At 38.3% G+C, this 27,870-nt stretch overlaps 1 protein-coding gene across 3 annotated transcripts in view; it reads left to right on the top strand.

Annotated features, from left to right (window-relative positions):
* CHCHD3 (coiled-coil-helix-coiled-coil-helix domain containing 3) overlaps nucleotides 1–27,870 on the top strand; it is a 297,487-nt gene that overhangs the window by 166,859 nt on the left and 102,758 nt on the right. For 2 of the 3 annotated variants that reach the window (XM_006144989.2, XM_014586462.1), the window contains exons 5-6: nucleotides 17,880–17,894; nucleotides 19,860–19,943. In XM_006144989.2, coding sequence (XP_006145051.1) covers nucleotides 17,880–17,894; nucleotides 19,860–19,943 — 99 coding nt within the window. The remainder of the gene's footprint in view (nucleotides 1–17,879; nucleotides 17,895–19,859; nucleotides 19,944–27,870) is intronic. The other variant, XM_014586463.1, reaches the window with a different exon arrangement.

Genomic DNA, 27,870 nt, shown 5'->3' with positions numbered 1-27,870 from the left:
TATATATATATATATATATACACACACACATACATACATATATACATACACACACATATATACATAAATGTGTATATATATATATATATGATTTTACCTTTTTAAAGAAAAAACAACAATGCAATTATAAACTTGAATACAGTCTCTAGCATTTAATGCATTCAAAATAAATTATATACTCAGACTTTATTATAAATAACTTTCTACCATGTTCTTCTCATTCTAGGGAAACTAAACAATGGTGATATGAGACAATGTATGTAGGTAGAAGGAGGCTTCTCCATAAGATTTCACTTATATCAGGTATAACAGTCTTTCCTACTGTGTGATTTAGTTATTATTTCTAATTCTCTAAAAGAGCACTTTAATAGTAGACTCAGACAGCAATAAACTAGTTAGGATGAAAAGTGGAAGAATAGATAATAGATTTAAAAGTTAGAAGTGTGGATTTTAAAAGTCAAAATGGCAATCGTAGACAAACGCTTGGAAACGTATTTTCAGTGGGAAGGCTTAGTCGCTGGACTGTCACCCACATGTGTCAGATCTGCAGTGCGAGACCCCAGAACAACAGTGCAAATTTTGCTTTGAAAAATATTTTACTTTCTGAGAAAAGATAGGTTTTCATACTCTCACCATAAGGTGTCCCTGTATTGTGGACAATAACTATTAGGTCACTGGAAAAGTCATTACATATTTTCTATGCAAAAATGCATCATGACTTTTCTGAAGAGCCAATACATTGTGTTCGGTGCCTACTTTTCCCCACATGCACAGCATTAAACGTTAGAGAAGTAGTTAAACGATGGTAACGCAGCAGTGTGAGCAGAGATTGGAAGAACCAAGAATGTATTTGTTAAATCAAGGATTGTAGTCTTTTCTCTAAAGTGCTACTAATTATCTCGAGAAGAAAAGAAGTCAGACTCCAAGTAAGCTGGTAGAGGTGGGACTAATGCTTAGGGATTTTTAGATTTGGAAATATGAAATACTCAACTTGACCTCTTTTGAACTTCCAAACAGAACAACTCTAAGGTGTCACATCCATGTTAGCTTACTAAGGGCAAGAACAAAGAATGAGAATAAAAATGATGAATAAGAAATGAGCAAAGAGAAAGAGAGGCAAAGAGGAGAAAGAAATTCCTGGTAAGTGGAAGAACAGATAAGGGAGGGGGCGGAAACACGAGAAAGAAGGAAAATGTCCAGAAGGAAACATCAGCGGAAAGAGAATGGGGAGGGTGGGGGGAGGTGAGAAAAGTCCTCCTTATCTGACCTCCAGTGTGGGTTCCAGCACTGTCTCATTTTCCTGGGCCCCAATTCTGCTGTCTCACCTGGTTCTTTCTGTGTCAAGATGTGCCAGGATTTGCCTTTCCCAAGCCTCCCTTTCCCAAAGGTCCATTCCTCCTTTCCAAGCTTGACCCTTTGCTGTTTTCCTTCCGTGGATGCTGTGGAAAACTTGTTGAGGTATATGGGATTTTAAAGTCTCTCTCTGTTGAATTTCTCTCTCTCTTCTCTATTTTAGCTTTGTCAGAGAAGCTTCCCTCCCTGCTGTTTCTGAATTGATGTATTTCAGTAATCTGATTGTGTTATCATCTTATTCCTTCCCCAGTACATGTGTGTGCCCACATGTACACACACACACACACACACACACACACACAGGTTTCTGTCACGGACCTCCTGTTGCTCTTGGTGGTACATTTCTTGCTCTTATGACGTGACTTCAAAGTGTTTTTGGAAAATGAAATGAAGGTATGAGTTTATCTTAGTACAGTTTTTAAAAAATTATTTAATTTTATGTATTATTATTTTTTAATTTGTTACAGACTGCATGCACCATAGAGTTAGAGAGAGAAAGACAGAGGAGAGAGAGCAAGCCACCAGGTCCAGTGCCTTAACCACCATGCCAACCACTGGCCCCTTCCTGTGACTTTTTAACACTTAATTCCTTATAGTTGAGAATAATATGTGCTTTTCGGACCTTATTTGTGTGTTGTGCTTTGAATATGTCTCTCCAGAATGCATTGAGCCATTGTAAGGATTTGGAGTAAAAACTTGATCCATTTATGGTGTCACAAGGTAGGGTCTTTGGAAGTGATTAAGTGATTATAGGCCCTTATGGTGGGTTTGTAAGGAGAGAGGAGACCAGAGAGGAACACAGAGCAAATTTCCTGCCCTCTGCCATGTTGTGATGCAACCCCACTAGAGGCAGCCCCTGGACCTGTTTTGTTTTGATACCCTTGCCAGATATCTCCAGTTACTAACAACAGAATGGACTAGACCGCTCTAACTATATCTGCTGCCCCTTGCTTATTCTCCTTCTCTTTTTCTTCTTGTGTTTCTCCTCTCTCATCCAGAGCATGCATGACAGCCAGGACAGTGCTCTGTCAAGCTGCCAGCCACCTCCAGGTGACTGTTAATGCTGCTGAGATACTATGTTGGGGGGATGGTAGAGCCCCACTCACGCTGAGTGGGCTGAGGGCAGTGATGGCTGCGTGGCATCTGCCATGAGCATGGGTGTGAGGAGCCACGTGTCTCTACATGCCATGTCTTGGAAGTGTTGCCTCTTAGTACATAGTAATGCTGTGTTCATTTTGATAAAATTAGAGGAGATCAGGATGGAGCAAGAGAAATGGAAAGTGTCTCTACATGCCATGTCTTGGAAGTGTTGCCTCTTAGTACATAGTAATGCTGTGTTCATTTTGATAAAATTAGAGATCAGGATGGAGCAAGAAAAATGGAAATAGGAACAGCAAGACGAGTGCTTAGAGCTGTCTCTCCACACAAGGGAGACAGAGCCAGTGAGACATGAAAATGCACGGTATTAACTGGATAGACTTACAAAGGGGAAATGCAAAACTAGACTTACTACTCATTTTTCTCTGTCAAAACTGCTCTTCTTGATATGAAATAAATCTCAGAAAGTTGAGGAGTAGAGAGTTTACATTTGGTTAAACCTACCTGGGTCTATCAGGTTCCTGAGCACTGCAGACAAGAGCCGGAGGCCAAGGAAGAGGTCGTGGAAACTTTGCTATTCTCCTAGCCATTCCCAAGCATTCAAGGAACACCTGTTATAGGCCCTTTGCTAGGCTCTGGTCATATAGTGATAAAAGACAATGCCCTGTCCTTGAGGAGGTCACAGTCCAGCAATTTTACTGTTACTTTCGTAATTATTGATATAATTGTGTATTTTTCTTGATGTAAGTTTTTCATAAGAAAACTTGTGTCTCATAATTTTTTCCTTGCACCTAGCCCTCCTGAAAAAAAAGAGGATAAGTGACATTTCATAATCTTATTGTGGTGTGTAATGCTACATCCATAGCAGCTGCTCCCTAATGGTCACAGAGTACATTGTGTGTAGGTTGCAGGTGCCAGGAAGAAAACAGTCAGTAGAGCCTGGAATAACTTTGTAGAGAAAGTGATAAAGATATAGTGGGTTAATAATGAAAGAGTAGTTGCTTTGAGAAAAACAAAAAAATTGAAACAAAGACCAAAAAAAAAAACCTCTTGACCATGTATTGGCCAGCCAGTTGGTCAGTCCCTTTCATGTCTGTGATCCTCAGTGTGCTGCACTATGAAATCTTGTTCTGCTCGCCCCTCCCCTCATTCTAATCCACTTCTACACTAAGATTACTCTTCCTGAAACAGTTTTCTTGTGCTCAAAATCCTTTTGAGCCTCTCCTCTCTGCAGTGGCCTTCAGAGTGAAGTCCAGACCTCTGAGCCAGACAGTGAAGCCTTCCTACAGCCCAGTTCCCACTTACTTTCTGGCCCTCTTGGTGTCATATCAGCTGATATCCTTGCGGAGCCTCCTTTCTTCCCTCTTCTGTACGTGTTTATTGTCCCTTTTCTTGTGATGGCTTTTCTCTCTAGCTATGTCCATCTGAATCTGACTCGTCTAGCCTTCAAATTCCAGCCCAGGGTCTCAACACTAACTCAGCACTCACTGTCCACATATATTACATTTTACTATGGTTGTTTGTATATGAAACCTATGCAGTGTCCTCTATCGCAATTTGTAAGTTTCTGGAAAATACAGCATTTGGAGATAGTAATGGACTCTTAGTAGCTCAGTGTGTAAATGGAACTTTAGGATTGGGGTTTGTAGTCATCAAGTGGGATGCAATAGGCTAGTTATTTATTGTTGTCTAATGTACACAGCTCAGTGCCTGAGGATGTTGCATAAAACAGGTTTATACTGAGTGCTAGTTGAATAAATGAATAAATATATTAAGCTCATTTTAGTCTTCAGATGGATAAGTTATTTTAGCATATAACTTAATGTATTAGCTTATTATATGGTATGACTTATTTCTCCTAGCAGGAAGAAACACATTCAGAATGTCCCAGAGTTGTTCCTGGACAATCGTGAATTGTGTGTTGTGCTTAGACCATGGCTACATTCTTAGTTACAGCTGAGTAAGTCAGTGACCAGGCCGTCCTATCAACCAAATTGGAAAAGTTCTCCAAAGTGTTACAGCAATTCTTTGGACAAGAGGTCAATTAATAATTTTACATTGCACTTCATCTTTTGAGGATGCAGGCTACCGTAGGTGACAGGGCGCTCCAGTAGGACAAAAGATGGCTTGTTGCAAAGACCAACTAGACAGTCTTTTTACAAGTATTCCAGCGGGTGTTGGCATTCCCTTGATCATGTCATCATTACTGCTGTATTCATCTGACACCTGACAAAAAGAAAAAAGGAAAAAGAGAAGGGGGCTTGGGAGGGAATTCCCTTAAACTAGGCTTGTCACACTGCAGGGGCACAGTGTCTGGTTTTAATAATCTCATATGTCATTATTACTAGTAAAATATAAACCTATTTCTTAGAACTTCTTATTTTTAATTTTTGAGAAGATTATGAAATGTCACTTATGTTCCTCTTTCAGGAATGTGGTGGAGGGGTGTTAACTTGCTAAATGTCATTACACTGCTTGTTTTCAGTTTCAGATTAATAGCAGGTGGTAGCCATTTTTCAAAGCAAACAGGCTGTCTTTTTAGTTCAGTTAGAAAAACCACTAATTTTTTGCTGTAGCCTGGAATATTCTATGCAAAGTGATGAATGGCATGGATCACAAAATATTCAACATTTAAGAAAATTGAATAGCTGGCTAATATTGTAATTTTTTAAAGGACCCAGCCAGACCTCTCAGCAAAATATTTCTTTTACCATACTAATTGAGTTATGTATCTTGGTTATTGATGCTTAACATATATATCTGTTACTTTCAATGGATAGATTTTCATGCAGCTCTTTTGATTTGTGGTCTTTAATATCTTTGTCCACTCTGCAGTGCTCTTCTCAGATAGCAAGTTCCTCTGGAATGGAACTGCGTCTTAGAAGCTCTGGAAATGATCACCCATGCAAATGGCAGTTAATGCATGCCTTTTTATGTGTGTACATGTGTGGTAGGAGTTAGGGTTTGGTTGTTGCTATTATGCTTGGAATTCTATATTAAGAATTTTTATTTTTGGATTCTTATTCATAGGCAGATTTTTAAGAATATCTGAAATATTATTTAGTATGCCAGCTTTAAAATGTGAGTCAAGATAATCTATATTCTATTCTTAACTCGTGACTAATAGCTTAATGATCTTAAAAGTATCATTAACATCTAAGGACCTTGGATTCTAAGGTATATTTCTGCTTTACATGCATATGATTCTTTCTCTTTTTATCTTTTTTTTTTTAAATAAATTTATTTAGTCCATGAATGAGAAGGACAGAGAGTGACAGAGACAGGGATACAATAAAGCACCCCCAAGCGGGTCTCAACACCAGAATCCACCCTCAGCCAGATCATGGATATACATGTGCCTAGTGTTCTCAGGGAGGTCTTGGGATGGGAACCAATAACCTTCCCATGTGGATCTGCGTTGCAGAGTGTTATATTTCATTCCAATGCCGCCATCTGGCCCCTGTCTGAGTATTTTTGATAGGTGAGAAATGTAACATCAAATGTCCTTTGCAGTTTGTCGTTAAGATCATCATTTCATACGCAATACACTTGCACTTGATTTAAGAGGCTTGGGAGTAGGGACACTTCACTCTCAGCTGGATTCTGATCACTTAGTGTGCTTTCTAGAATCTGATCAAATGATGGATTAATGAAAATAATGCTCCTAAGAGGAGGATTTTTATGCCCAAAAGGAATATATAATTAAAATGGTAGCTATAACCATAAAACAGACTTATGTCAGGTAGTTTATAGTATTTTGACTTCCTAGCAGGCAAAATCAAATCAAAATCATGATGTTACCTTTCACTGCTGGATCCAGCTCTACCTGGTGAGCTCCAGTGGGAAGAGTTAGAAATTCTGCATTCTGGAGGCTGACAGGTGGTGTGGTGGTTAAGGGTGCTACGCCCCCACATGGCTGACCACAGTTCAGATCCTGAGCCGGGTGGCTTGTTTTCTCCCTTTCTCTGTCTCTCTCTCTCTCCCACTCTGCCCCTCTCTGGTCAAATTAAAATAAGTAAATAAAGTTAAATAAAATAATTCTTTTTTTTTAAATTTCTGCATTCAGAAAGACAGCTCTTCTAGCTATGGATTTCAGCCAATTCACTTGTCTGCAACTGGTTCCTTAACTGAAATAAATAAATAAATAAATATTAAGTACATATAGAAGTTGGACTACTTCATGGGATTATGCAGTGAGGCTTTCTAGTGCAATTATGTATTGATGGGTTTTTAAAAGTGATGAAGGAAGTTAAAAATTGTAAGTTGACATTTCAGTTTTGTCCTATCTTGAGTTTCTTGGCAGTAAACTTCTGGTTAAAAATCACCCTCTCACTCCCAGCCCAGTGTGCCAAGGGGTTCTAAAAGTTGAGATTCTGAAGTTCTCTGTTACATTATGGTACCCCTGTAGCAGAGCACCAATGAGAAAGAGACCAACATTATGTTTGGACTAGCCAGACCAGAGGAGCGAATCAGGTACGAGTGCTGGTGGCTCCTCTCCTGCGAGTTCTGCCTTCATTGCAGTGTGCAGACAATGGCTCTCTTCTCATCCCTCCTCAACTCAACCCAGGAAGTGAAGTACTTATGTCCACCTTATCTTAGGTATTGTTTCTTTTTTATCTGGATGATAACAGCTTTGAGTGCATTCTTCTTCCTTTCCATCCTTTCTAAGACTCCTTTCCCTTCTTGCTTTGTTCAAGCTTGAGGCGATCACTGGTTTACTTACAATCTTATCTCATAACCTTTATTCCTTGGTTAAGTAAGTTGGACGCTCTGTACAGAGTTTAAGATTCTCACCTTTGGGTTTGGGGAAAACTGTGAAGGCTGAGTACTCTGTTATATTTTCATTATGGTAGCCATTGTTAAGGATTTTAAAAATGCGTATCCTTTAAATACTTTTCCAAATTTAATTTTCCTTAGGATAAAATGATTGCATCTTACCTAATGATTTAGTTATAAAATCACTGTGTAAGGTAGAAATTTCTTTTGCTCAACATGATTAACACGTTTTATATGTCAGCAGTGCGTGTGCACACCAGAGAGAGAGAGAGAAAGAGAGAACCCCCTAATTGGGCCTCTTTTCTCTATTTCTTCACCTCATCATGTTCTTGGGCATGCATGCACATGCGCCTAGTGTGTTTTTCAAGCTTCAGAGTTTAGGATTTGAATGATGTTTGGTCACTTGGGATCTGGCTTCTTCTGCACAATGTTTGATGGCTCTGCCCCAGAATTACTCTGCGGAGTCCAGCACAGTTAGGTTTTTTCCACTGTTGGATCAACAGGTTTCTTTAGTTGAGCACAAGGTGAAAATGCTGGCTTTCGATTCAGAGTTTGTGGATAAAATCTATACAGCTTCAACCACTAAAATTCCATTTGCTGGGACGAGATGTTCACTCTGTGAACCGAGAGTAAACCTGAGGTGTGTGTTATGTTTCAGGCTTCTTCACGGCGTAGGTGGAGTCCTGTGTGCTATTTAATGTTTTTCTCTCTCTTTAACCTGGGTAGCTGTTTGCATAAGCTAAATGCGCATACAGTGTATCTTCTGTACCCAATTCTGTAAAGAGCCATAAACCAGATGATGATGCTTGATTATTTTCTAGCCTTACTCATTTTTACGTAGAAAATGAGAACTTGTATAATTGGGTTAGTAGCAGTGAGTTGAACTTGTTTTAGAAAAATACTCCCTCCAGCCCCAGTCTTTCTGATTCGAATTTCCCAGGTGGTGATAGGTTCAGAAAACAGCCCCATAAATACTGCTAAGGCCTCGTCCTAGTAGTTGCAAACCTACCACCAGTGCCAAGTCAGGCACAGAAGGAGCGTCTCTGCTGCCGTGCAGTGTCTGCCCCTGGCAACCAGGTGTCACACACACACGGTTATTTCCAGAGGTTGTTTAATGTGTACTTGTAGCATCCTAGCAGTTTGGCAGCAAAACATATGTATTTATTGAATTTCCTCAGGCTTAGCTATATAGTAGATTCAAAATGCGTAATGGAAGAAATGTGGTAAGTGTGATGCATAAAATGTTAATGTCAGTGGGATCTTAGATATCATTTAGCCTGTCCCCTGAATTTTACAAATAAGAAAACAGAGCCAAAAAGCAAAGTTGCTCAAGACCACAAGTTAGCAGCTAAGATGGAATTAAAACGTTCATTGTCTGATGCTTGTTTTGTTGCTTTTTCTACTACTTAGAATTTATGGACCCAATTGTTTTCCCTAGGTCCAGTTGGATTTATTCATCCTAAGTGTGGAAGTTCTAAAGGAAATGGATACATACAAATAAACATAACCTCCTCCTGGTTTGCTGGTTTTCATTATTTTCGAACTAGAGGTTGATGTTTAAAATCTCGTTTTGTGAAATAAGCAAATCAGATGAGGTTGTAGCCATGGAGTGTGCACTCTTGCTCTTTCTGAGAGGACCTGCTGCGAAGGGTGTGGTGCCTTCGGCTGAGGGCACCAAACTGCTGCTCCTTTGGGATCCACCACATCCTCTGGAGACCGTGTCCCCCTGTTATGATGTTCTCAGAGCTGCAGTTGCCAGTGTCAGACCTGCAGCTAGTCTGGAGCTCTCCTGCTTTCTCATATTCCCTCCCTCCTTTCTCCTTCTCAGACATTTCCCCATAATCAGTTTTAATGCCATCTGAGCATCTGCATCCCAGAGGGCCTGAACTAATATCATATATATGTGGTTTAGAAGATATTTTTGGAATAATCTGCACTAATTTGTTGAAGAATATCTTTAAAAATCTCTTTGAGATTTTGAGTAGTGCTGAAAATGACAACACATTTTTGACCAGTCATTTTGTTTGTTTGTTTTCTTCGCTTCAAGCCAATGTGGAAAGAAATAAAAGCAGAGAGTGTGTCTAGGCACAGTGGCATGGGCTGCTAACATGCTGTGCTCCACGGGCATGGACCACATGGAAGATCCATATTCGATTCCAGGTTCAATCTTTAGGCTGGGCATGGGGGTGGGGGTGCCTGTAATCCTAGCTACCCAGGAGGCTGTGGCAGTGGGATGGCAAGCTCAAGGGTGGCTTGGGCAACATAGCAAGATCTTGTGTATATAAAATGGTTGTGGGGGACAGCAGGTGATGTGGAGGGTAAGGTGGCTGTGACCACTCAACCAACCTCACAGTTCAAGTCCTGGACCTGGCGGCTTGAAAATTATGTTGGGTGTGTGTGAATGTGTACCCCAAATCCTGACATCCTGAGAGAAGAGAAGGGATTGTGGGGTGGCTATCCTCCCAGGGATGTCTCACTTTCTCTCTCTCTCTCTCTCTTCTCTCTCTTTCTCTTTCTCTTTTTCTCTTTGGTGAGTACAGGTGCCCTATAGCAAAAACTAACAAACAAACAAACTGAGTATGGTAGACTATGCTTACAATCGCAATTGGGAATCTGAGGCAGGAGGATCACGACACAAGACCTTAAAAATAAACAAATAAATAAAAATAAAGTTTGAGAGAGATGAGAAGTGCACCACTGTCCAAGGCGTGAGTCCCAGAACCCAAATTTCTTCCTGACCTTAAAGAATCCCTTAGCCAACAAACAACTTAAAACATCATTTACTCCCTAGAAAATGAACTGGATGATCTTCGGATGTTTTTTTTTTCCTCCAGCTCTGAATGTGAAACAGATTGCAGGAGAAGTTGACTAGCCAATTGGTCCCAGTAGTATGAACATTAAGTCTAAATTCAAATTGAGCAAACTTGAGTTAATATAAGGAAGAGGAATTTAGAAGTCGCGCAGCAATTGTCTCCATGTTGTTGTCCAATTTATTTGTCAGATCAGTGACACCAAATACGTTGGCACAGATAGTGCAGTTTAACTACCATCCGTATGTCAGAGTGCCTCTAAGATTTTTAATCTCTATAAAACAAGATGATATATAAGTGCCTGGAAATGGAAGTTTTATTCTCCGCAATATGGAATCAGAAGATAGAGACATTTTAGTATAATTGCACCTAAGTTACATAACTCCAAATGCTTACTGCTCTTTCCCACTCTGTAGCACAGCAGCTGTGGTTTCGAGTTGAGACCACTCGCTTTCATATGGAATAGTAGCATTTGCTCGTTAACACAGGGCTGTTTGCAGCTGACTTTGATAATATGAGTCTCTTCCTGCTCTAAGTCCCTATAATCATGCAGTATTATTTTGACTATGGTTCCTTTTGCTTCTTTATCCTCTTTCAATTATAATTCGTATCTTGAAAGTCAAGTTTACTAATTATTCTGTGAGATAGAGCCCTTATTTATTTTATAGAAACTAGTCTTCTGGAACTTGTTTTACATTCAGTTGCTGAATTCAATTCAGCATGGTCTTTTCTTTCAAATTGGATGTATGTTTATGTTTATTTGTGTCTTTCATAAAGAAGATAAAGCTGCTTATTTGAGAGTTCTGAAGTCCTAATAGTTCATTTCAATTTAAAAAAAAGTTTATTCATTTTATTTCCTTTATGAGAGATAGACAGGCACTCCCAATGGGATTCTCATGCCACGATTCCTCCTCAGCCAGCCTTTATGTCTGGCACGTGGATCCAGCATTACCGCATGTTGCATTATCGCTGAGCCACCTATTGCTCCTCATTTCACTTCTGACTCAGCATTTATTTAATGTTTCTTATGTGTTGGGGACTAGCATGGGTATGATTTAAGCAGAGGAGTACAAGAATAGATGGCAAAGAGGAGGGGATAACTGTTAGCTCCTTCCATGTTGAAATTTCATGTTACTTTGTTACTTTGTAACATGAAATTTCAGTTATAGTGCAATCCCAGTGTGCCTTGGTCCCAGAGATAATACATAAAATGTTAAAGAACAGGTATGGATGGGACCAGTAGTTAACATAATGGCTATGTCGCTGGACTCCCACGTAGTCGACCGCAGTTTGCGTCCTGGACCGGGTGGCTTAAAACTCACGCCGGGCGTGTGTGCATGCGTGCCCAAGATCCCAAGAGGAGAATGGAGGAGAAGGGATTGCGATGTGGCCATTCCCCCTGGGGTGATTTCTCGCTTTCTGTCTCTCTGTCTCTCTCTGTCTGGTGAGTGCACGCGCCCTATAGCAAAAACCTCTCCAAAAAAAAAAAAAAACACGTATGGATGACATAGTTGCTGCCCACGCAGAACAAATGTTGACTAGCCAGTACCAGTTTTTGTCAACTCTATACCAGTCCTTCCTAAGCTGAACATCATTTAAATGGATTAAAATTTCATATGTGATATAAACCTTTAAAGAATGAGTTTGTATACCTGTTTAAGCTTTTCCTCCTCAGTTTGAAAATAATGAATTAAGTCTCAGCCTGATGGCACAGTTAATAGTTGTACTGCAGTGCTGGAAGCCATGTGGCCAACTGTGACTTCACATTGCCAAGCTGACCTGACACACAGGCCTGTGAGCATATTTCCAGGATCCAGAGGAGGCGAAGGGCTGGGGAAGGGATCACAGTTTGACAGACTTGGTGAGACCCTTTGAGGGTACTTCTCTTTCTTTCTGTCTCTTCCTTTTTCTCGTGTACCAGCTTATATTTTCTATCATGAATAATATAGATAAAATTGAAAAATAATAATGGATGGAAATTTTCCAATTTTCTCTCTCACTGGGATATGATTTACTACTTTATACTCTTTATTTTTGTACATTTTTCTTTGCAGTTCAACTCTCCTTCCAGGTTGTGATACAGGTGGGCCCTGGCCTAGCTCTACAGTGCATACAGATATTTATCGCACAGAAGTGTATTAGCAAACCAGGTGCAGAATGAGTCATACAACCCATTAGGTAAAACTTGGTGAAATTCCAGTTTTCCGTTCCTTTAAGTACTTTCTTTGAAGGAAAAGTTCATCTGAGGCAGATGAGGCTTCTTTTAGTTGGCCTCAGGTAACCACTAACCTCTTAAACTGTGTCTCACCAGGGGATAATTTGGCCTCATAGAGAACATTTGGCAATGTCCAGACACATTTTTGGTTGTCACAGTTCTGGGTGGAGGTGGGCCTCCTGGGCTCTTCAGGTAGAGAGGACAGAGATGCCACTATGCTTCCTGCTGTACACTGCATCTCTCCAAGGCAAAGATTTGTCTGGTCCAAATGTCTACAGTACCATGAATGAGAATCTGTTTTAAACAAGTGGCTGGATACACAACTCTTCAGGGATCCATTGTGAGGCACTGTACCTAAGGCCACAGCCTCGGTGGATTCTCATAACCTCTTAATGTGGCGGATGTTGGGATATCTTTATCATATGGTAGGTAACCCTTGTATCTTTTTGATAGCTTTCATTTTTCTAATAAGAATGAATATCACACATTTATCATGCTAGTTAATGGACCATTTTCACTAATGAAATCCCATTTCCAACAGTCACTGTGCTAATTAGCAAAACATCTTTGTTGATCAAGACATGGATGAATGAAGCCCCTGTAGTAGCCTTCTCTACTTTTTGATCTTCTAATTCTGAGCTACTAGTAAGAGTTTCTGGTGGTTCCTAGGTTGCGTATTCTCAAGTAATCTGCTGGCAACATCTAGTACAGAACTAAACCTAAGTGACATGTACACATAATGTCACACTGTGTATGAGGTGTTATTTTGAAGTAAATCATGGAACTTATGACAGATTTCCTTCTTGGAAGCTGTGTCTAACTTACATCGTGCAAACTCTTCCCCTCAACCGCCATGTACTGTTTCCCTAAGTAGAGTCCTAAGTAGAGCCACAAGTGCAGACAGAGAGGATTACAGTGCCTTTCCTGTTTCAGTTTATAATCAAGGAGAAGGGCACTGGGTAAATAAACATGTATAAGACGGCATCAAAACCAGGTGCCATAATAGAGGTGTTGGAAGATTTTATTAGATGCTGAGGTGGGATAGGTGGCAGGAGTCTGATTTGGCAAAGACTACATGAAGTGAGCATTATTTGAGAGTGATTTGGGAGCATAGCATTGGGCTGGGCCAGTGCGTGGTCACATGGTGTTTTATCAAAGCCAGGATGGGCATCTGGGTCTTCCATCTTCTCACCAAGTGGATTCTGTCATTGTGCTAATAAGTTCTGCATTATGAAATTAAACTAGAAAACCAGAGAAGTAAATGTGTGCCATCATGTGCCTCACAATGATATTCTGGTTGACAGTAGACCTGCTAGCAACGGTGGTACTGTAAGGAGTTATAGGCTATTTCATACCCGAGGTGTGTAATAGGCTATACCATCTACAGTGTTTATGATGTACGCTCTACAATGTTCACAGGGTGCAGAAATCACCTAATGCCTCACTTCTCGGAGCTTATCTCTATGATTTAATGATGTATTACTGTGTTTTAAACAACCACCCCCCATAAAAAAGTATAGGAGAAATATTATAAGATTATTTCCGGGGCCAGCTTTTTGGTACAACAGTAATGGACTGCTCAAGAGAAGCTGGCCATCTGGGCCATCCTACATGGCCACTGGGATTCACATTCCCAGCCTGGTCAATATGAAACATACCGGGCATGCGCATGAGTGCCAGAGATTTGACAGGTTGGTGGACAGACGGGGATTGTGATGTGATCAGGCCCTGCGGAGTGTGTTCCTCTCTCTCTGTTTCTCTCACTTTCACTCTCATGTACATGTGCATATACTCTATCATGATTAAAAAAGAAAAAAATTCCTTATTTCAGCTAACATAATTTTGTTTCTTTTGTCAAGTACCATGATCTGAACAAAAGTAATGAGAGATCTTCTAAGAAAAGTTTTAAAGCAAAACACCACCATGTTGCTTTCTGTTCTAAATTTATGTACTCTTCCAATCTTCTTCTCTTCATTCATCACTGGCTTTACTTTTTAATTTTGAAAACCATTTATCTTTGCTTCTGCTTTCTTATTGGGTCATCAGAAAAGTCATGACATATTTTTCTGTTTTTCTGTGAAACAATGTGTCATGACTTTTCTGATGATTCAGTATCTCAAGAGAATATGTAAATATGTCCCAAATTGGCAGAGGGAATAGTCAGACATAGTCAGCTGCCTGCTTCAAGCATGTTATTAGTATGAAAAAGCTAAAATGTAGACCAGATTCTTGAAATGCTTCTGAGAAGACAAAACAAAACCAACGGACTTGATCTAATCCTGGGTGCGTGGGTTCATGTCCCAGATTTCAGATAAAAAAAAGTCTGCTGTCTTTCATCTGACTGGTCTGTGTACAGCTTACGTGACGTATGACAGTGCTGGCCTCAGTATAGTGTAACACTGCAGCCTGGAGTTGACTCCCAGCTTGTGATTTGACCTTTGACTAGTCATTGAAAAGTGTGATCCTGTTGATAACTAGGTTGAGCATCATTTAAGTTCACCCAGGATGAATCACCCTCTTGAAGGTCACTTTCTGGTGTGATTTGGAAACAAAGCTTTAAGTATAATTCTTTGTTTATTAATGCCACTTGGTGAAGGCTCAGTGAACCTTGTGTAATTTCTCATTTATAACGGAAGTCTAGTATTCAACTAATTGAATACATGGCTACTTTAATTATTGTTACGGCTAATTGATATTCACAGTGATTATGTTCTATAGCTTCTCAATGTAATATTACCTTACAAGTTTATGGTTCAACCCTCTGTGATATTTCAGTTCTTTCTTTTTGTTTAATGTCAGCATATAATTTTATTAGGTTCATATATATTGTGCCTGCCTCATGTAGTTCTGACAGGGAATAAAGTTCTTTTTCTTTTATTTGCGATTTTGCCTATGTGAGTTGATAGATAGATAGATAAAGAGAGAGATTTTTGCCCTATTACAGATCTTCTATATCATTGTGATAGGTTAATCTTTCCCAATTCATTAAATGTATGTTTTAGATTGTTACAAGATTTAGAATAAAAGGAAAAAGAGGGATTTTCTATTTAAATTGACTTAGAGTTGTTGCCTTTTCTCAATCTTAGCAATCTCTGGTTCCATGGTATCATGGAAAATCGATACCTGCAACAGATACCTACTTTTTTTTTTTAACCTTCGGTTATTAAAATTGGACATGGACATTTCAAAGAGTTTTGCTATTAAAAATGTACAGGCCTTCCCATAGCACGGAATCTTGCTAAAACATGCCCAGTACCTCTTGCACAAAGTAGCAGTGTATTATCACTGAGCTGAGTGATTGTGATATCACTGGGTTCCAAATGCCATGGGCTCTGTGCCATACCTGAGTCCTCAGGAACCAGCAGGGCTAAAAGGGCCTCGTGATGTCAAAAAGCTGGTGCCATGAAGATTTACCTAGGAGTATACGTGAGAAGGTAAAGTTCCTGTGAGCTCAATATGTCATGTCTGCAGTCCTAAATTTCCCTTGTATTGACTTTATTGTAGCCTTTGTTGTATGTACCTTTAAGTCCTTCCTGAAAAAAGAAGAGATGTCTTTAAAGAATTAAATGCGTGCCTATATTGTTTTTAATTTAGGTACCAACACTGGGTTAAGACATCAAGATGTTTATATCTTGGGTTTTTTAAAACTTGATCACCTTATTATTTTCTCTTGCTCGTGGGATGTTCTTGTTTTCCGTAATGATCCACTTAAACACATTCTATCACGTTTTCAAGCCCAGTCATATTATCCTAACTCTAGCAAGAGCTAAAAACTAATCAGTGCGCATTTCTTCTAGAAATAGCAAACAGATGATGGGGGGTAAACTTTTTATATTTACTTCTCTCTAAGAAATGATTCTACTATAACAATAAGTAATGTTATGATCCCCTTTGTTTTTATTTGTTCATTTGCAATGACTGTATGTGTTAGAGTTCTGTAGAGAACTTTTATTTCCTTGCAGTTGGTTTACTGTTTCTTCTTAACTTGAGTGTGACTCTCCATCCTCAGCAGCTATTAGCTTAGTCAATGTATTCTACGCTTATTTAAGTTTCAGGATTCATATCGTGTGACTTTTTCTTCCAGCATCACATTAACTGTTTCAAAGCAATGTGCCATTAAAGTGTTGTGGCCATGTTTCTTGCTTTGTTATTTTTCCCCAGTGAATTTCAATCTTGATTCTATTCGCAATTGAAGCAAATATTTGTGATGTTAACCTATAGTTTGGTGACACCTATTGAAGGTGTCTCCTTCTTTGGTCTTTATTATACATATCTGACCTTTTGGTATGTTGTTTTAAATTTTTTGAAGAATTATATCTCAGAAAAGTGAATGAGATTATTTCTGTACAGGTATAATGACCTCAGTAGGGTTGAGCAATATATTGGTAGTATTGAGTTCTGTTAGTGTTTCCTAAATAACCAAAATGAAATATCCATTAGAACTTCATTGCATTTTAAAAAAAGAAATCTCACTGTGAACAAAAGAAGCATTATTTAGTGTGTTTGTTTTAATCACCGTAGTGGGTAATGTCATATATTGAATGTTAGAGAAAACAGGTGCTAATACATTGACGATTTAGTAGATAAAATAATTTCCATGCTATCTGTAATTGTTCAAGTTGTTAAAACAAAATTTTGTTGTTAATAAAATTATTTTAACAGTTTATTCTTAGAATCATGTTTTTATCTCATAGTGAAGGATAAATATGTATGTATAAAATATTGATATTTAAAGGATTTTTTTTTCTGATTACAGAAGTAGGAAATGCTCATTATAGAAAATAGACAACAGTCACAATAACAAGTACATCACTCTATGTAATTCATAACCACCGTTAACACCATAGCACACTTTGCTCTTTCTCCGTGTCTGTGTAAGTAGGTGCTCAGCCTTCTCTGCCCCTCCCTTTCTATCCTCCTCTCCCCCTTATCCACAATTAGGAATTTAGTGTACATTAAGACTTCTGTTTTTTTTCCACTTCATATTTTGAATCTAAAAAAAAAAAAGAACTATTCTATTAAAACATCAGCTTTTAATGGTTCTTAATGTTTGATTATATGGCTGGGTCAGAATCTTTATAATCAGTCTCAGGGCCGGCAGGTGGCATGATGGCTAAGGCTGCTGGATTCCCACATGGCCGACCACGGTTTGAGTCCTGGACTTGGTGGCTTGCTTTCTCACTTTCCCTTTCTCTCCCTTTTGCTCTATCCTTCTCTGGTCAAATTAAAAAAATAAAGTTAAATAAAAACAATTCTTTGGATAATAAAAAAAAAGAATCTTTATAATCAATCTCTTATTGTTGGGTCATTTTTCTGTGCTGGACCAAGGCATAATGGATATGTACTTGCATATGAATATATTTATATCTAACCTTAATATTTACTTTTCTTCATATGCTTTCAAATGGCATGAGCTTTTCATTGAAATCTTCTATGCAAACTGTAACAGTAAAGTGGCATTTAAATATGTCCCAAGTTAAGTATCTCCATATAATCTTTTTGTTCCCTTTTCTCATTTTTCTTTGGTTTGCATTTTAAATATTTACCATATTTCTTTGCGGCATTATAGGAAAAAACAGTGCTTATATCGTTAAATAACTGTTTTGTTTCTTTTTAACATGCTGCAGGATCTTGATGACAAAGTAAGTAGCAAAACTACCTGCTAAATTAAACTATTTTGGCCTAAAACAGCTGTCGTACTCCTGCACTTTGATTCTTATGGATAAGCTGAAATTGTACATGTTAGGCTGTTTTTTGGAGCTGATTACAGCCAATCATAGTGGCTGAACTTCAGTCAATCACAGGCATTCCGCCTTTTAGACCATGTTAATTCAGACACACTTCGGAATATAACCAATGACTTCTCTACCTCACTCACTTATTTTGTGTATGACACTTTCCTCCTACTACACACCTCACTTTTCTGTTCTGCCAACTTAAAAGGCTGAGTTAACCACAAGACTGGCCAGAGTTGTCTGGAAGTCCAGGTACAGCTGCCCGATTTAAATTGTTAAGATTTGCTCTATTGGGACTAGCAGTTGGTGTAATGGCTGTCGCTGGACTCTCATGTAGTTGACTGAGGTTCGGGTCCTGGACCCGGTGGCTTAAACTCAACTCCAGGCGCATGTGCGTGCATGCCCAAGATCCCAAGAGGAGAATGGAGAAGGGATTATGTCATGGCCATCCAACCTGGTGGGGTGATTTCTCGCTTTCTGTCTCTCTCTGTCTTTCTGGTGAGTGCACGCGCCTTATAGCAAAAACCTCTCCCCTCCCCCCAAAAAAAGATTTGCTCTATTAAAACTTGACTCTATTAAATTGGCTGGTTTATTTTTCCATCAGCAAACTTATAGGTGTACAAATGGGTTCAACTAAATTAGACTGCTCGTTAACAGATATCTTAATATGGACTGAGTCAGGCAACACTGCAAAAGCATATATTACATGGCACGAGGGTGGGTATCACAAGATATAGACATGTTCTCTGTCTTACAAATAGTAGTCAGCCGTGTAGTCAGCAGTCAGCGTTCACTAAACCAAAAATAGGTTAAAAACTTTCTGACCCCAGGTAATAGAGGCTGTATCTTCCCTCAGAGTTAAAGGTCAGCTAAATATAATAATCAAGATAGGAACAACAGTTTAAGAAACTTAATCATCTTTAAAAAACATGTGTAAGTAACCACTTTTTTAACCTCTTCCACCCTTTTTTAGTTGGAAAAAAAAAAAAAAAAAGATTTGGGCCAGTCTGTGACCTGGCAGTTAAGGCAGTTGGAACCCACATGACTAATTGCACAGTTTGAGACCTAGGCTCAGTGGCTTGAGAAACACTACAGATACATGTGTTTGCATGCCCACAATCCCCAGAGGAGGGAGAGAAGCAGGAGAAGGGATTGTGGCATGACTGTTCCCCAAGGGGAGGATTTGCTTTCTTACTGCTTACTCTGTCTCTCCTGTAAGCACATGTGCCCTCTAGTAAATTAAAAAATAATAACATCTAAAAAAAAAGATCTTGTAAAGTAGATGGTAAAGGTTTCTGAATCACTTTCATCATTATTGTTGTTATTACTATTTCGAATTATTCAAATAAGCAATTAACAGTAATTAACTGTTCCTTATAACAACACCTCTTTATAAAAAAGGGAAATATATGTGTTTATAGGCAGGCTTCATTGGGGAATTTAGAGGATCTCAAACATAAGATTTATGTCTAAAATGTTGTAAAGGTATTTTTCGGTCGTTCAGGGAGAGTAACTATTTTATTCTGAGAATAAAATCAAAGTTTTATTTTGTACAAAATATTAATCCTTGAAATTACTCTTCAAAACAGAAGTTAAATAAGACAGTCTGTTGTGTACTGTATTCTGACATTTCCAGATACATTTGGACAAAGTAGGACACAGCTGTGACAGTGAAAAAATACAATGCAGACACATTCTTTACATTTAAATACAGCAATCATCATCTTATTAATGTTTTTCTTTGACAGAGACCTAATAGATTGCAAAATTCTTCAGTCTTATATGTTTATTTCTAATGTGATTTATACTTGACTTGTGCTTTGCTGTTGTTGCTTTTTCTTGATATAGTATATTCCTCATTTCTTTTTTTAGGCCAGGCAGCTGGAAGAAAAAGACCGAGTGATAAAGAAGCAGGATGCATTCTACAAAGAGCAGCTGGCTAGACTGGAGGAGAGGGTATGACTATTTCTTGTCATTGATTCTCTTCTATTAGCACATCTGCCGATTTACCATATATTTATTTAAAAATCAGCAAAGTAGGACTATAAGTGCTCTTTCTAGTTAACAAAGTAGCGGGGAAGTAAAGAAAAGCCCGACAGGTAACAGCACTGGTAAGTTATTCACTCCTTTCTCTTAGATTGCCTTTCTTTTTGGTAATGTCATGTTTTCCTTGTTCATTTTTGATATGGTTATTAGTTCATCGATGATACTTTTTACTACTCCAGAACTCCCCTAGATATTTTTCCTTATACGTTTAGAAGTTTCCTTGTTTCCAGGTCCAGCAGTAAAGTACTTATAACTCCTGTAAATATTGACTACACATGAATACGTTCTTAGAAATGGTAGTGTTTAAAGGGTATGAAGGATATTTACAAAGTTAATGGAAAATGCGTATTATGTGGGGAAAAATCTATGCATGAATCTTTTTTTTTTTAAGAGAGAGTGTTTCACTATAGTGCGCATGTGCTTGCTAAAGAGACAGAAAGCAAGAAATCACCTTTCAGATGGGATAGCTATGCCACAATTCTTTCTTATCCATTCTCCTCTCAGGATTTTGGGCACACATGCACATGCGTCTGGCATAGGTTTTAAGCAGCTGGATTCGAGATTCAAACCATGGTCAACTACATGGGAGCCCAGCGACATAACCATTACATCATCTGCTGGTCCCATCTGCATGGATCTTAACATTTTATTTGTACCAAAATAAACTGACACCTTAGTTTCAATTTTCTATGAATTGTTTAAAATGCTTGTTGTCTTTGTAAAAAAAAAAAAAAACTATTTCAGTGTATTTGTCACCAAGAAATGAATGATGGTCATTGGTAGGACTTGAGAAGAGCTGGGAGAGGAAAGAAGGTGGTATGTCTACTCGCATGGACTTAGAATTTGACAGAGATGTAAAGGGAGAAGTTAAAACCACAATGAAAGAAGGCAGTAGGTTTGAGAATGGGAGTTTGAATGCTTCATCAGTACTCCTATTCAATGAAGTTGATTTTCTGGCTATTTATTCCATGAGAGAGAAAGAGAAGACGTGACAGAGAAAGCACACTTAATACAGTCCCAATGCCTCAGTCCATTCCTAGTTTCCACTAACCCTGGATCACAAGCATATGCTTGGCACGTCCTGGGAAACCTCGGCACAGGAATCCCAGAAATCATGTAAGTTAGCCTCTCAGAGCGTTGTGTTCTATCACTGCACCAGTGCCTACCCCGTTGTCCAGATTAATTTTATACATAGAAGAAAAGGTTACAGAGTGACCCCTCTCTCTCTTCATTTTGATTGAGACTCCCTCATATTTGATTCGTTTAGAATATGGTATTTGATTAGGAAGTAGGGGAAAAAATAAGAAATACAGTATTAAACTCTATTTGATACAGTTATTTTTACATTAAATGTGTTTACCCCTTTATTCCAAATGTCACTGGACTGAGTGCTTTTTGAATGTAGAGACCATTTTTGCACTTATTGAACAGATATCTAATTAGCACCTAATACATGTCAGGCCCTGCTCTAGTGCCAGCGATATACTCGTCAAGAAAACGAACTAAACATCTGTCCTCATGGAGCTTTAATTCAATTAAAACCCAGTTACATATGGTGTGGCAGGTTGTGACAATTTGAGGAGCAGTAAATTAGCAGGGAAGAGGGAATCGTAGGGCTGTGGTATAGGCATGGCACTGGGTGGAGAAGGACGATATGTGGTCATGGGGAAGCAAGTCAGTGCCAAAGCCCTGAAACCAGGGTGTGCTGGGCATATTTGGGAAGACTGCCTTCGTGAGCAAGAGTTGAAGCAAGGGAGAGTTAGTAAGAGATTATAGCAGTAATTCTGAAAAAGAATGGTGCTGGCTTGGTCCAGGTTCTAATATGGGAAGTAATGAAATGTGTGTGGTTATTTCAAAGGTAAAGCTGTCCAGATGTACTGATTGATTTGAACATGAGTGAAAGGAAGAAAAGACTTCAAAGTACTCTAGGTTTATGGCATTTATTACTAGAAGGATGAGTTTTCTACGTGGGAAGACTGTTAAAAGATGGACTAAGACTGAGGGGGTGGAGAAAATCAGGTGTTCGATTTTGGATATATTAAGTTTGAGGTGTTTCTTCAGACACCGAAGTAGAGATGTTGAATAGGCATTACATAGAATGGTCTAGAGCATAAGTCAGCAATGTTCTCTGTAAAGGACCGTCTAATAAATATTTTGTTTTGTAGGCCACTTAATGGTGTTTTTTAGTAGCTGTTCAGTTTTGCCTTTGTAATGTGAAAGCAAACAAAAACAATATATAAATGAATGAGTATTCTAATTTATGGGTAGTGAAGTTTGAATTTCATATAATTTTCACATATCATGAAATATATTTTTGATTTTTTTTAACTATTTAAAAATATTAAACTAAAAACAAATGGTAGCCTGATGAATCCACTGGTTGTAGTCTGCAGAATTCTGGTTTAGAGCATAGGCTCTGGCATGAGATTCTTGGATTCACATCTCTGAACTAGAATTTACCTGTGGGGTAGCTTGGCGTATCCGATTTAATCCCCCATGTTCCTCAGCTATAAAATAATAGTGCAGTATTGGGGCCAACAGGTGGCGTAGTGGTTAAGGCACTCAACTCCCACATGGCTGACCACAGTTCTAGTCCTATAACCAGCAGCTTGAAAATCATACCAGTCGCATGTGCATTTGTGCCCAAAATCCCAAGAAGGGAATGAAAGAGAAGTGATTGCAACATAGCCATCCTCCCTGGAGGGTGATTTCTCACTTTCTCTATCACTGTCTCCTCTGGTGAGCACATGCGTCCTATGGCAAAAACCTTAAATAAAATAACAATATAATGATAGTTCACTAATTCATGCATTGTATCTGATAAAGAGTTAGTAAATGTCAGCTGAACAAATGGATGAGAGTGAGAGGATTTGGAGGTGATTTACACAGCACCTTCTCTTTTCTTACCAATGATAGTTTCTTTGCCGTCAGGTTTTACTATTGATAGATTAGATACCTTGTGAATTTGCCATTAATCAGGTAATGATACTGGTAAATATTCACCCATTTCTCATAGATGCACCAATTTTACTGAGATAATTCAGCAATTGATACAAATGACAGAGCTTTTGATCTTGGCAGGTTAAGTTTGTCTGCTCAATAAGGAAACCCTTGTTTTTGGCACCAGGTAGAACAAGTGGTAGAAGATAGATGGATACAGTATAATGAGATCAAATGATTGAGGTTAATATCTCCTTATATAGGCAAAGTATGTATGGGTTTTCCTTTTTGAAGACTAGACAGCAAAGTAGTTACTTAGGAATTTAAACTGAAAGCTGAGAAGCACCAGTGAACTTAAAATTCTGAGGTGGAGTGATGACACTACTGTTAGTTAATACTGCCCAGTAACTCCCTGTTTAATAACATGTCATAGAGAGAACGCTGGCCTAGGAGTCAGCAGTGCGCTTTTGTTATCTAGTTATTGTTCACCTAATCTCTTGTGGTCTCTAGTGCATCATAACATTTTTTAGATTTGCTTATTCATTTACCATAGAGCTCATGTGCTCACTGGAGGGAAACAGAGAAAGAAAAAGTGAGAAATTACCCCCCCCCCAGGGGGATGGCCACGCCACAATCCCTTCTCCTTTCTCCTCTAGGGATTTTATGCACATGTGCACATTTGCCTAGGGTGATCTTCAAGCTGCCAAGTCCGGGACTCAGACCAGGGTCAGCCATGTGGGAGTCCAGCACATTAACCACCATGCCTGCTGCTGAACTCTAGTTCATCATCTTTAAGATGGGGATAATATTCTGAGTATTCTGCTCTTTGCTCACATGATGGGTTATGTACCAGATAAAATGTGTGGAAAAACTCCTTGAAAACTCAGAAGAGTTAACAAATAAGAGCTGTTATCATTAAAGAATATCTGCTTATTTTTCAATGTGCATCAGATAATAATTGTAAAATTAGTGTTATTTACCTTTTTCATGTTTTCTGCCTATTTTGGTAAAGTCCTGCTTCTGTTTCCTAAAATATCCAAGTTGAAATTTGGCTATTTGGATTTCATCTAGTATTTGAGAGACATTTAAGTCTCTAATTATGAAGCACTTTCTAGGCTTAGAACAAAAGATTGTAAAGAGGTTTTGGCTTATATTGTGATGGGAGTGAAAAGTACAGTATCTTAATCATTTGTGTTAGGAATTCTGTATACACTTTGTTTTAAAAGATGTAAAAGGGCTGAATCTAAAAGTATATAATACAAGAAAATATAAAGATTATTATGTAACTTGTCCAGTTATCTAACTTACTGTGAAATCTTTGTTGCTGTGACTTAAAAGTGGATATGCATGTATCATTGTCTTGACTAAATGAAACTGAAAAAATTAAGTAGCTCTTAGGAAGTATGTCATGAAATTAATGGAGATGGAAACATCAACCAGTCTTTTACAGAGTCATCTGAAGGCTGACCCCCAACATAGTAAGTCTGCCCGAGATAATTTTCTCCTTCACAAGTTAGTGAAACTTGTGAGGAGTACTAAGCATAGTTTAACTGGATACTGATTTCATCCTTCCTAGAACCAGTATTCAAAAGCAGCAACTCAGTGCTGAGGAAGTTGAAGCCAGTAGAGAAGTACTCATGTTTGTTTTTCACGGTCAACTGTTGCTAACTGATCAGACAGCATTCCTATAGCTGTGAAAACAGCAAGAACATTTGAGCCCTCACACTGTGTGGCCTAACTGAAAGATACCCAGAGAGTATTCATTCCTAGTTGTTGATGTAGGAAACATTCAGAATATTAATTCTAGGTTGGGGATTTGAGGAGAAGAAACCATGAGCAGCTTTCAGAGAAAAGGCTTTTAAATTATTTTAAGGAGACTTCCCCAAATCTCAAAGGGAATTTTGCCTTTTCATTGGTTTTCCCAGCTTCATTAAAGTATAATTGACAAATTCATGGTGTTTCATGTTTGTCTTCATGATTCCATATTTCATTTGTAATCATTATCATCTGTTATCTGTGTTTATCTTATAAACACCTTAAGGGTAGGGTTTATTTTCTTATTTCTGTATTTTCTACAACTCACTCATAGTAGTTCAATGAATGGACTGTAGATTTACCAAGTTTATATCATAAAGTTACATCTAGGCAATTGATGTGTTGTTTTAAAAATATACAAAATGTTTAGAATCTTCACTAATCACTTATATTAATAATTTAAATCTATCCTATGGGAAAGTTTAGTTTAACTTTGAATAATTTGTTATTATAGCAATCATCATTATGGAACTAACAATAACATTTATTGTAAATGTACATTGTGTTAGACAGCTTATATGGATTATCTTACTTAGTCCTCACAGACAACTCTACCAGGCTGTCCACCCTATGGTTTAGGTGGAGATCCTCAGGCTTAAAGCAGAATGCCCAAGAATATACTGACAAAACATGATAGGTCTAGATTTCAACCAGGCTCGACACCTGAGCATTTAGTCAGAATCCAGGACTGTCTTTGATATGTCATTTCTGCACTGAAGAGCGAAAGCCTGCTGATTCTGGTGTTAGTTCAGGTGTAAGTTCTTTTTGGCTTCTAATACAACATTTTAGGTCTTAATGTTATAACTTGATCAATGCTACCTCATAGCCTAAAGTGTTAAGCACTCAAAAATGTATAATTTTCTCCCTAGGATTTGGCACTTCCTGAGAAAATTGACCCAAAGGGAAAAATAAGGCCTTACTTCCTAGCAACTACAGCATTATACCCCTAAGACTTAATTTTAATATCTAGTTGAGCTTCTTTCACTTTGAAGTCAATTCATAGTCATTCAAGTGGTTTTAATTCTTTTTGAGGTATTCATTCATTTATTCATACTTCCATAACATTGTTATAGGATAATCATCTCCAGAAAGAACAGAGATTCACTTAAAAAAGTTATTTATTTAATTTTAGATTAAATTATTTAATTAAATCACTGTTATAACAAATTTTAAAAATAATAAAGTACATGTGATCACCAAGGAGAGAAAGAAAGGAAAAAGATAGCAAGCCACCAGGTCTGGGACTTGAAATGTGGTTGGCTATGTGAGCGTCTTAACACCTTAACTAGGGTACCACCTGCTGGCCCCAGGCTTTTACTTTTGATAAGCCATTTTGGTGATTTGATAAACCATTTTGATTATTTCATTAGAGCCTGGTAGTTTCTTAGTCCTGTGAGAGGGGTATGAGAGGGACCAGGGCCACAGTACAAGAGGGTGGAGTCCACATTCTCCAGGGATCTCCACAGGGCATCTCAGAGACATGAATTCTCTGATGGTGTGTCTTGCATGTGTAACTTCTCAGTTATGAACTTGAATTGATTTGCTCTACTGAATCCACTTTGCCCTTGGCAATTCTAAGAATGGTGGGGTTTGGAAGAGCATGAAGGGAGATCTAAAACCCCTGGTGGCTTGAGGAGCCAAGAGAGATCAGAGAGCTTAGGTACAGTTACAGTGTTCAGTTCAACCCAATAGCGTGGCACATACTGCTGTTAGTTTGCAGGCGCCTCTGGATTTCAGCAGCTGTTTGTGTACACACTGCAGTAAACCCCACAGGATTAAGAGGGAGAGAGAATTGTACACGTTGGGCAAAAGAGGGTAATACAAAGAGAGTAGTGAAAAATAGTCGTTAAGAAAAAAGTATTACTAGTTGGTCACCTGTGGAGAGAGTTGCTAATTAAATTCTAAGGTCATGCTTGCCTCAAATGAGCAATTTTCTAAAACCTCTCACTTGTGGGTGACATATCTTCTATTGCATCATGATATTGGGCTCATCTATATGATTAATTGGCTCTTTGAATGCTTGACTTCTTCTTTGTCAATTAGTACCTTCATTTCTGTGTTCCTTTGTGCAAGGGTTGGGGGAAGATAATGCAACTGTGATATTAAAGATAAATGACAACAGAAAGGTTATTGTCCACCCACTGTATTTCTTATAGGAAGAAAATGCTATGAATTTTTACTACCAGGTGAAGTTTATTATTGTAAAACATTGCAATGAGTGAAGCTGGGTCAGCCTTTTCAAGGGATTAATACAGAATAGACTCACAGACCGCTAATGTTTGAGGTACTAAAACATAAACAATACTTTTTGAAGAGTGAAGTGATAACTTAGTAAACTTGGTTTAGGGATAAAAAAAACACTTTGATGTCTCCCCCTAAAGTGCTTTTTAAGCAGTTTTCAATGATTCTAGGCCATGTGGGCACCGCATTTTGGGCATGCAATGTGATGTAGCAAATTTTACACAATAGTTAAAAGCATCACTTTCTGGTAAATGTGCCTGCGTAGGTTATGCTAGTTCACACTCGTTAGTCTAGAGAGAGATTATTCTTTTGACACTTTGAAATTTTGTACTAGCGTCTTTATTCATGTTGAAATTAGGGCAGATTCCCGTGGTTTCTGTAGTTACTGAGAGTTGCAGAAACAGAGACAAGGTCTCAGGTCCACAAGTTTGGATGTTGAAGGCAGTAGAAACTCATGTCATTTTTAATTGTAATGTCATTACAACAACAGAGGTTTCAAAAAAGTGGCTTGGTACACGTACATTGAGTTACTTTCAATTTTTTTTTTTTTTCTTTTTTAACCATCGACAAGTAATGACAGTTCAGATAAATGCATTTAGATGTTAATTGTTAGGTAGAAAAATTAGTAAGGCCCAGTGTCACCATATCTTTTGTTAACATCACTGACACAGCTATTTATAACAGATGCAAAGGCTGAACCATTATGTACTCTTTACCTGTTTTCATTAAAAAAAAAAAGTTTTTTGTAGATATTCCAAAAGTAGCAAGTAAGATGGTTGTCATCTTTTTTTTTTTCCTCCCCATCTCTCCCCCCCCTCTATTTCATTTTCTGAGAAAGAAA

Source organism: Tupaia chinensis, unplaced genomic scaffold, assembly GCF_000334495.1.
Source record: "Tupaia chinensis unplaced genomic scaffold, TupChi_1.0 Scaffold000140_1, whole genome shotgun sequence".
Lineage (NCBI taxonomy): Eukaryota > Metazoa > Chordata > Mammalia > Scandentia > Tupaiidae > Tupaia > Tupaia belangeri.
Note: the sequence above shows the minus strand (reverse complement) of the source record. Positions and strands in the feature narration are given on the sequence as shown.